Here is a 12,287-nt window from a genome sequence, read left to right on the forward strand (position 1 = left end):
AAAAATATATTGATGCAATTCTTCTCTCTTGTCACCTCTCCGAAAACTATTCATTTCACTGTACATTTTTTCTGCACTTTTTTCCTGTAGGTACCTTTATTTATTATAGTGTTTAAATTGCTAAAGTGATGGTAATATTTTAATCTCAGAGAAAAAATTACATAAAATTAGGTCATTATTCAATTGTGAGAAAATCTAGTATAATAACTGATAATTGTGGTGAAGTCAAAAATTCTAATACTTTTATTCTTTAAATTTATTAAATTTTGTGTTATAGAAAAACAATAATTAAAACGTTAATTTGAAATGCTAAGTATGAATTCTTTGAAGCTTTATTTACGATTTGAATAAAATTGAAATTTTTATAAAAAATAAATTAAATTTATTAAAGGTGTTAAGAAAAGCTGTAAGGGGCGGGTGTAGAAAATAATAAAATTACACTGATAAAATTATGAATGTAAGAAATAACATTCATTCCAGTTATAAGTCGCATATAACACAAATGAAAGAAATAACAACTGCATTAGAAAGAGCTTTTTTAAAAGCCTGTTATATAGTATAAAAGTACATAAAATTCCAGACTTTCTTGGTTTTTATACCTATACTGATTTTTAAGATTTTTTCGGTTCAAAGTTCAAACACAATTCTTTATATTTAAGGATTTACAACTGAGGTGCTCAGAAAATTAGGGATCTACTTGCAAATATTTAAATATCCAATTTTTAGGAAAATTTCTAAAAGGCAAAAAGGAACTTATGTCAAAATAATGTAAGTAAAATAAGTATTTTGAAAATAAAGAACAATTCTTTAAATCAGAATAATAACTAATTTTTGCAAAAGTATTGAATAGGCCACTAATATGCTGAGCGCCTTAATTTTATTGTAAGTAATATTATTAAACTAGTCACTTTTAAATAATTCCAAATATTTTGTTTCCAATTATAATGAATGCTTATTTAAACTTTAAACTTTTTTCACTATTACACAAATTTTTCATGACAATAGTAGTAGTAATTAATGGCTAACAAATTTAGTAATAAACTAAAAACAAAAGATTCAATTTTGTTTTTATTAATCAATAAGTATAGCGAAATTTAAATAAAACATTTAATCTTAATAATTTTATGTTCCAAGTTACATAATAGCATTTATTTGTTTTCAAATCTTATTTACTGTTTTCAATTCTTATATACATTTTAAGCATTTTTACGACAACATGTAACAAAAATCAATGCAATGGGTATCATCCCATTTCCGACCCAGTTATCTCGATGCTCAATTAACCTTAACTAAATCGCAAGACAACCAAACAATAAAAATCATTGTTGCACCGTTTATTATTATTTTAAAAGAAAATGAAATAAAAAAAATAATGCTGCATCAATTTTTAAGAATAACCATACAACAAATACAAAATTTAATAATATTAGAGACCAAAACAGACCCCTATTCCTTCTGAAATTGAATTTAATCTACTGAATTAAAAAAAAAAAAAAAACAAAACTATGTAAAATTCAAGGCAGCATTGTTTCATCAATAATATTTTTTAACTAAGTATTTAAACCTTATTATGCAAAATATGTAAATATGTATATATTAATATCAACATTATATATGTATGTATATAGTCAATTTAAATGAATATTCAAATATCATTTTGAAAAATGAGCAACCAACAAAAGTTAAAATTGTAACAATAAATTTATGTTTTTAGACTTTAACTCTAACTTATTTGTGTTTTCATTTGAAGACCTTTAAAGGTTGAAAGAATTTATAGAGTAAACAAATTATACAATGAATAGAGTATATGGTGGTTTCACGCTCTATTGATGACATTTTTCTGTACAAATAAGCAAAATTTTTGTTTTTTCTTCTAGTTTTTTTTTTCTATCGTATTTTTCGATTTTGATTTTTTCGTTGGTTGATTTGATTTTAGATTTTAAGAAGTTCAGAACTAAATCTTAATAATTTTTGTTTTTTTTTTTTTGCATTGCAAATTTTCTGGCTTTTAAACAATTCATTGATTAATTGGGTTATTAAAATGATTAAAAAAAAACAAAAAAAGTAAAATAACATTAACACAAAATTTGTTAGTAACATCGGATTTACATAGATGAAGAAAATTTTCCTTTACATACAAAATTTGACTATCCTTGAAAAGAAAATGTTTTTTAATACCACATTGCAGATTACTAACACTAACAACTATTTTCTTTCGATTCAAAGTTTGAGATATTTAATTTTAAAGCAACTTTTGCCTTGCAGATATTGCAATAAATTGTACTGAAACGCGGACTGCATATTTTGTTATTTTAGGCTTATTTTAAAATAGAGCTTAAGCTGTAATTAACTACAACTGTAAATCGAATATATATAATATTTTAGAAGAATACTCTTGCAAAAAAACAATTCCACTGTCTTGAAGTATAATTTTTTAAATACAAACAAATTACTACTGTGCTACTGTTATTTAATGTCGTCATTATTTTTATACTATAGTCTCGTTTATACACATTTAAATTAGCGTACATATTGCATAAGATATTTTAAATTTAAAATAATATTATGTTAATAATCATTATAATGTTATGATCATGAAAATAGTAATAATTATGGTAAATAATAATATATGTATAAAACATGAACATTTAATGTAATATATTTTTGTAAATATACATATTATATGTACACAGTCAGACAAAATTATTATATGAGGCTTTAACTTATGTTATTTCAAGTACAAGTGTTTTGATAATGCAATATGCTTTCGCCTTTCTAACTTAGAACTTAAATAAGTTGGAAAATAGAAAGACAAAACTGCAAAAACTACAATCTTGAAAATTTTTTTTTAGTTGTAAATAATTGAACCCCGTTAATCCGACATTTCTTTTTTATTAATTCCAAAGTAGTTTCCGCTACAGTAAAATCAAAACTGAGTTGTTACGCGAATATTTTAAAAATCTTAACATGCAATAATTGTTATTATAAAACAAACTGCAAAAATAGTACTACATTATGAAATAGTACACTTTTTTGATAGCACGCGCACAATTTTCAAACATACCACACATTTAGTAATAAGTTAGGACTGAGTTATCAAAAACACAGTACCTTTAAATTGTTACGTCATTTGAATTCACTTCAAAATTAATCTTGATAAAACTTTGAGGTCTTAGTACATGAACTACGCATAAAGAAAATTAATTTATAAAAACAATAACCAAATCTTGTTAATATTTGGTATGAAAGAAAAATAAAATTAAACGGTTCATTTGAAAACAGTTATTTTGTTGATTTGCTAATTTGCCAATTTATTATTTATATAATTGTTATGATTTTTAAACATGATGGAAATACATATGTAAACTGTAATACAGAAAAGTTAATATTGTAACCTAGTTTAGAAAAGTTTGCATTATTTTGCCCTCTTGCCTCCACATTTATGAAATTTGTACTAATAAGGGTATGTAGCATCCTTGGTATACCTGTTATAGTAATAATGAATTTTTAATATATACTATTTAAAATTTTTCGAAGCCTTTTCTTAAAAATGATACATCGTTCTTATCTTTTTTACGCAAAATGAAAACAAGACTGAAATTTCTCTTTTAGCAGTAATGAAAAACCACCTGACTGTCAATTAAAATGACATACATATTTAAAAATTTTGGAAGAATGTTATTTTGGTTAATTTAATTACCATAATTTATCCAAATTAAACTGTAAATTTTCAGAAAAATTTACATAAATGTTTATTTTTTCAATGAATTTCTCATAACAAACAACATTAGCCCAATCTAATATTTAAACTTAATTTCATATAAAATATATAGATACCTATTGTTACAAATTTATTAAATGCGTTATATGTGGAAAACCCTAATTAACTTAAATTAATTTTCATATTTTAAATTAAAAATTTTTGGGTTTCTGTATTAAATATTTCAATTTTTATGTCTTTCTTTTAAAATTTTATAAATTGCGTGCATAAAAATAATTTTATTCAAAATTTTTAACCATTTTTTTTTTTCGTCAAATTAACAATTTACTTTAAAAAAATTAAATCAAAAATGCTCTTCTTCATTTAAATAATAATTATATGTGGGGAAAGAAAATAGCGTGTTTCAATTGAAATTCAAAAATAAACCAAAAGCTAAAATTCCAAGTTGCTACTATTATTATAACAACTATTAATTGGGTTCATCAATGTCACTAATAGGTCTAATTATAATTATTTTTTCTATTTCTTTTGCTTTATACCAAAAAATTTTTTTTTTGTTTTATTTGGAGCTAAAATTAGTTGCACCAACTTTTTTTTTAGCTTACAGCGACCTAGCAAATTATTTTTATAACATTTTTAGATTTAAAAATGTAACTTTCTACCCGGTATATAAATAAAATTATTCAATTCAATTACTTTCAATTTCGATTAAAAAAAAAAACAAAAAAATTTCCTTTCTTCGCTGCCAATTCAAATGTCAAAGCAAAATTAAACTAACAAAAATAAAACGAAAACAGAAAAAAAAACTGATCTACAATAGAAAAACTAAATTAGAAGATAACTGTTCTTTGCATAACATTTACACAATTGAATCACACAATGAAATTGTTAGGCAAATTAAAAAAAATAGTAAAAAAGTTGCGTAAACATTTTTTCTTTTTTTTCCTCAGATTACGTGGAAATTTTCTTCATAAAAATAGAAGAAGAATGAAAAAGATTATAAAAAGAAAAGAAATTAAAAAAAAAAAATTTAGTCACCTTTCACACCCTTTTAAATTTTCTTGACATGATAATTAGATTTGAACATGAAATACAAAAATTTCAATTCTCTAAAATTTAAGTCAATTGTTCAAATAAAAGAACTACCGTTTATAGTTGAAAAATAGTTTATTTACTTTTAATGACATTCTTTATTCGATTACAACTAGATATTTCACTATTATTTAGCTCATCATAATTATTCTTTAGATAACCTCCAAAAGTAGGTTTTTAACTATATTATATTATTAAATTTATGTATGTTATATCCTAAGTCCTTATACTGATAGGTCCGTTACATAATATGCTAAGGCTTGAATAGTAGTTACTTGTAGAATTAATGTGTTGCATTATAATTTATAAAGAATATTTACTTATAGTTCAGAACCTTAATTCTACACTAACGATTTTATCTTTAAACACCATTGTACTTAAACAATGTTTAACAAACAAGATAATCGACAACACTACACCTTTTAAATTTTCCTAAAATAATATCTTTTTCTTTATGGTTAACATTTGATACAAATTTTCGAATTTAAATGTTCGAATTTTTGAAAATAAAATAATTATAAAGGATGATGAAGAAAATTGTTCCGAAAGAAATTTTATTACACTACAATTTACTGAAGACATGAAATTACCATCCATAAAATTAGCGTGACCAACCCATATCAATGAAAAGAAAAACAAATTTACTGTAAAATTGAAATTTTAGTGAAAACTTGTCTACATATACTCTTATCGGCAAACGAACAAATAAATACGAACTTTAAAATCGTTTCTGGAAAAATAATATTAATGAATAGACAATTTTTTTTTTTAAATGGCACAAGCCTAATTTTAATTTTCCATTCTTTTTTTTTAAGTTACCTTAAATATCATTTACATTTTATTTTAAACTCCCCTACCGTGATCTACTTCAGATATGTTGAAATTACAGCACGTAGGCTCTGATTTGATATTGTTAAAATGTAAAAATAAAAAAAAATTGTTTCCATACAATCACTTTTATTATTACTTTATATCTAATTAAAAGTTAAACCCTCAACAATAACAAGAAGAGAGAAATATAGTTTGCCACACCTGTCTCATACCTCAATAATATTTAAATTAAAATTGAAATTAGGCCTTCTTCATAATTTTTTTATAACAATATATAATTTTTTTCATTTAATTAATTTGTAATTTTTTTTATTTACAGTCATTCTTTGGACGCTCCTATAATAATTTATCATCAATATCTGAATGCAAAAATAATGGCGAATGCATCATCAACAAGAAAAACCGTACAGCATGTAAAGCATGTCGCCTAAGAAAATGCTTAATGGTTGGAATGTCAAAAAGTGGTTCAAGATATGGTCGACGTTCAAATTGGTTTAAAATACATTGTTTATTACAAGAGCAACAACAGCAAGCTGCAGCCGCAGCGGCTGCGGCAGCAGCACATCGCGGACAGGGTGGATCAGATCATTTAGGTCCAAATCAAAAATCTCCTCCCCCTCCAAGTTCAGCAACAGCATTTTCAATGCTAGGACATCCAGCATATTCTCAAGGTTTATATGGTCCACCACGTACAAAAGAAGATTTGATGATGCTTGGTATTGAAGAATATTCAGCAGGTAAACATCCAGTCGCATCGCCTTCGGTCAGTTCGCCAGATAGTCATAATTCAGATAGTTCAATTGATATTAATATACGTAGTAATTCATTATTAAGAAATCGTGATGCTGCAGCAGCAGCAGCGGCCGCTGCAGCAGCTTCTGGTCATCCACATAAAGATTTATTTTTACCGTTACCCTTTCCTGGGTTAGGTTCATTACCTGTTATGCCCCCACCAGCATTTCTGCCACCGTCACATTTACTATTTCCTGGTTATCATCCAGCTTTATACCAACATCATCAAGGTTTGTTGAAACCAGTAGGAAATGCGAATGATTTACATCAACAACATTTAATGCAAAGTCCGGGTTTGGCTGCAGCAGCTGTTGCAGCGGCACATGCTGCAGCTGCCAATCATCAACAGCAACAGCAAAATAATAGTCATAACAGTAATTCTGTATTAAATCATAACAATACCAGTCGTTATACGCCGACACATAATAGCGATAAAGATAGTGATCGAGGTGCTAATAGTCCTATTATTAATCAAAATTTACATAATAGTAACAATAACAATAGCATAGGTAGTAATAATAATAACAATAATAGCATTAATCATGTACCTAATGGAACAAAAGCTGCAGAAGAATTAACAAAACGTTTTTATTTGGATGCAGTATTAAAATCACAACGTCATTCTCCATTGTTATTAAATAATCATGGAATTACGATACCATCAGTAACACCTAATTCAAATACGTCAGCATCGACGACAACAACATCTAGTGCAGCAACAATTACCCCTATTACGAATTCTGCTATTATTACACCAAACTCTGATAATGGTGGTATTAAAAGTGATTGTGGAGATGAGTTAACAATCGGTCGAGCCGATGATGCTGATAGCAATTGTGATGAAGATTTAGTTGTATCAATGACACCACCAAGATCTCCCATTCTCAATGTTGGAGGTAATGGTGATGATGACGATGATGAAGATGATGGTAATAATTGTAATAATAACAATAATAACATTATACATATAAGTAACAGTAATGATGAAATTGAAAATGATAAGAATTATAAAAATAATAATAATGATAATAATATAAATTTAAATGAAAAGAAATTAATTGGTTCTAATATAATAAACACAACAACTGTGACAACGACGATAGCAACATCAACAACAACAACGTCAACGACAACCACTAACCAAGATAACCCAATTGACTTGAGTATGAAAGCTGGTAGTAGTGTCAGTAGTCGTCATAGTAGTAGTAGTCGCAGTAATAGTAGTAAATCAAGTACATCATCAATTGATGAGATTAATCGTCATTTATCAGGTGATGGAGAAAGTGATAATGGTGCTGGATTAAATAGTGATAATGAAGATGATGAAACAACAACGAATACAACAATAACAACACAAATTCATAAAAGAAATAGTGCACATATTTTAAATAACAATAATAATAATATCAACATCAATAATAATCGCTCTAATAGTTTAGAATTAAATTGTAGTGATGATGAAACAAATGAATATGAACACCATAGTATGAAACGTATGAAATTACAATTAACTACACCTTTAGATTTGACAACAAAAGTTTGAAATAGAAATGAAAAAGCAAAAATTGTTAAATAATATTTGTAATTGTTGTAAAATAAACTCATTATTATTGTTTTAATATTATTATAATATATTTAAATTATTGATTTTTTTTAAATTATATTACACATTTTGTGTGTACTGTTGATATTCAACCAAATTTTTCAAAAATTGAATCGATTATTCAAGAAAAAATTGCTCTAATAAAAATTAGAAAAAATTCTAGTTATCTTTAGTATTATCAAAATTAAATAAAAAAGCATACCTTTCAAATTTTAGTCAATATGAGGACTAATGTCAATTCAATAAAAATTTCCATCTTTTCCTATTTCAATTTTAAAGAATACAAAGCAAATATTTTAATAATTCTATTTGATTAAATGGCACCACAATATTAAATTTAATTAACAGCAAAAAAATTTAGAGAAGTTTGCCATTTTCAAAAATGCAAATAGCTCTTTGTTCCGCTTTTGTTTTCAAAGAAAGCGCATGTAAGTAATATATAAATACATAACTATTATTTTTTTTAAATCAAACCTTTATTATGCAAGTAATTTAAAAAATATAAATCTAAAAACTATGTTAATATAACACATATGGCATTAGAGAAAGAATCCCAAAAAATATTTAAAAAATATTTATATATTACAAAAATATTATATTAAATTAAAAAGTATATATTTATAATTAGAAAGTATTATACAAAAATAATTGTACAATAAAATTTAATTTTAGAATAAAGAAAAATAAATAAACATTAAAGAAAATTAATAATAAAAATGTAGATGGCGCCTTACACAATTCATTTGAAATTTTTTTTAAAAGATTAAATTCTTAGAAATCTTAAAGTTATGTTGAGTTAATAATTATCATGATAGTTGAATGATATAGGTACAAATCTTTAATTTTATATTTCCTCTCTTATTTTTGTATATTTCAATGAAAGATGAAGTGCTTTTAACTACATTTTAATGAAATCTTTTCATAATAGCAATAGCAAATCGCAATTCAGCATATTTTTACCTAGATACTCTTATAGAAATGTACAATGTTATAGAAATATACTCTTTATAATTACAGTGGAATTCCCAAAATAAAAAAAAGTGCCAGTATTACGGTGAAGTAGAGAAAAATAAAAAAAAACTAAATATAACAAATGTTTAAATTAAATAAATATGTTTCAATTTCGATTTACATTTCTGAGAAAATTTAACTTATTTAAATTTGAGTATGGTGGTCCTGCTGTAATTTCCTGTTCAAATTTATATGACAAAATGTAAATGACAATAAATACACCGCTTATTTCAGAAACAAATTAATTTTATGTCACATAAAATTTAAAATTTTTTAAAACATTTATTAAAAAAAGAAATTTATAGTAAAATTTTCCTTTAATTTTTAAAAAATTTTACCTAAAAATAAAATTAACTAAATCAGTAATAGCTAAACCGATTACTTTCTTTTATAATACTAAATTGTTGATTAAATGAAGAAATTTTGATTTATTTCAAACTTAACTATGAAAATTTATGTGAAACAGTAAAAATGTTCATAGACTCGAATTATTAATCAATAAGTAATAGTTTCTTTTATTTATACACATATATGTACATATAATATGATAACTAATAATAGTTTAATTAAACATATTGCTAATTTTTTCTTAATTATTTATATAAGCTTATTGTAAATACAAAAAAAATAAATAAGTTTAAGTTCGTTTTTAGTTATTTAAATAGATAAATGATATTTTGGAAAGAAATACAGAATACAAAAAAAATTACTTTTATCCCCTCCTTATAGTCATAAATTTTATTTTTAATTAAATATTTTTATGTTAGTAATTTTAATTATAACTTTTAATTCGTATCTATGTTGTAAAAAGGTATTTTTCTTAATTATGAATAATTTAGTTGAAAAGTTTTAATTATATTATTTTTTTATACATAATAAATATATATAATATACATATTTATGTTCATATTATATAGTATGTATGTTTGTGCATATACAAGATACAATGTATACCATATTCATAATGTATAAATAAAAATTTCACAAAAATTAGACGCTGCAGCATTAATTTTTGAATAGATATTCCACATGTAATTTGTGGGTTTCTTATATTATTATTTTTTTGTTTGTTAGAATTATTTTATTTTAAAATATTATGATATTTTAGAAAAGATAAAAAAAAACATGAAGATTGAAATGAAAAGCAACATAAATATTTAGTTTATTATATATTTGTAATTAGATTTTATTAAAATTGGCATTAAAATACATATTATATATAATTATATAAATTATATAAAATACATATAAAATTTATTTAAAATTGAAAAAAACGATATTGCATTTTTATTTTCTTATAATAATAACACTCCCACAATAAGAAAAATTTATATATGAATTCATTATTGAAATAAATTTTTAATGGAAATATGAACGGAAATATTCACCATTCTTTCCACATCATCAGAAATAACATTATGTATTCATTATTAAAAATAAAACCAAAATTATCTTGTTATGACATTAGAATTAGACGAAAACAAGTGCAACAGAAATATAATTGATTCTTCCACATGAACAATCCATCAACAACTGCTCAACCTCTACTCAAGTCAAATTTACCCCATCTGAAGACATACTGATTGCATTGCGTAAAATATGGAAAATTTTCTGATTGTACTAAATATCATATGTACGTTAATAAACGATTTTTAATAAAATATTAATTAAACACATATTGATATATTCAGCCCTATCATGAATTTCGTTCGTAGCTCTAAAATTATGAAAATTACGAATTTCATATTATCGATTCCGAATAACTAAAGTTCTGTATATTCTTAATAGAGTAATCTATATTCCGATTATTTTTAATTCCGAATAATTCTTAATAGAGTAATCATAACAATTTAATTCTAAATATTCAACTCAAAAGTCTACGTAGGCTTCTGTGAGTGGAATTATTGATAGGGCTTATTAACTTTTATTTATTGATATAGTTTAACAGTATAAAATAAAATATACTTTTAAACTATATTTAAAACGATTTTCACACGATGCAAAAATCCTTCAGAGACAAAATATTAAATATTCCAAAACTATACACAACTGTCGACATTTACAACTGTGTCTTTACAATATCAGCTTTTTGGTACTATTTGTTTAACTTAATCTAATATTTTGTTACAATTTATGGTTGTTTTAATCTTGCAATAATATGAGCAGCTATTTGAAGATGAAATGGTTGTTCACATGATGGCAGCTAACATTTTTCTATAAATCAAGCAAAAAAGATTTGTTTACAGAAATTACACAACAATAATTTATGGTTTAAGAAGGAATAAACCTAATAAAAATTTAATTAGCTGCATTACAAGTGTTTATTTGATTGCTCTATTTAAAACTTAATCGAAGGGAAGACCAAATCAAAATATTTTTTGCATAAATCATCGTTTCTCACTGTTTATGATTTCAATGACAAACTTATATTCAATTCTCTTAAAATATGCTTTTAATATTTAAAATGTCAGTACAAATTCAAATAAGAGTCAAACTCATACATATTATGCAAAGAATAAAGATACTTTAAATTTTCTTGATTTTTGACTAGCTATTGAAATAAGTTTCTCGTGAATTTTTAAGTGCAATTCTAATAAATGCAAGGGTGAATTATGAATTGTGAAAAAAAAGAAAGTTTAATGCTATGTTAAACTAAAAATGAAAAAACGTGCTTTTAAAATTTATTTTTCTTTTTTTTAACGCTTTAGATTTCTTTGCATCGTTCCATTATGATTTTATGAGAATCTTCAGAGACAAAAGATCAAGATTATATTAAATTCGAGCAAAGTATCCAGTCAAAACTCAACTTTATAGGTTAAAATTTAAATCAATAAAACTTTAATTCTTGAATATAAATTTCGTTTTTTCTTCATTTATTTAGTTGAAAATTTTCCTTAAATATAAATGATGGTTAAGAAATTATTGCTCGCGTTGCCATTTAAATTGAACTTATACCAATATCGAAAAAAGCTAAACTGTGTGCAAGTATTTAGAAATAGATCTCGTTCACTTTTCATGATCTTTTATATAAATTGCTTTGCATCGTACAATTTAAAATTGTTCTTGTAATATTGTAAGTAAATCTATTATGTTTTTTTTAAATTGAAGTGTTTAAAAAAAATTCAATCATAATGTATAATGTATCATTATTTCATTTTAGGGTGGCACAATGAGAATTCATATTATTATTATAGTAAATTTGATTTTTCTGAAAATGTGTCAAATTTACATTTAAAG

The 12,287-nt window shown here is 24.2% G+C and overlaps 1 protein-coding gene across 1 annotated transcript in view; it reads left to right on the forward strand.

Annotated features, from left to right (window-relative positions):
* The window catches only part of LOC129605915 (knirps-related protein), a 76,242-nt gene extending 68,150 nt beyond the window's left edge, over positions 1 to 8,092 (forward strand). The window contains exon 3 of the mRNA XM_055515936.1: positions 5,964 to 8,092. Within this exon, the coding sequence (XP_055371911.1) occupies positions 5,964 to 7,979 (2,016 nt within the window). The 3' untranslated portion in view covers positions 7,980 to 8,092. The remainder of the gene's footprint in view (positions 1 to 5,963) is intronic.
* The last annotated feature ends 4,195 nt before the right edge of the window (positions 8,093 to 12,287 follow it).

This window comes from Condylostylus longicornis, unplaced genomic scaffold (genome assembly GCF_029603195.1).
Source record: "Condylostylus longicornis isolate FDR11 unplaced genomic scaffold, ASM2960319v2 ptg000016l, whole genome shotgun sequence".
In the NCBI taxonomy this organism is placed as follows: Eukaryota; Metazoa; Arthropoda; class Insecta; order Diptera; family Dolichopodidae; genus Condylostylus; species Condylostylus longicornis.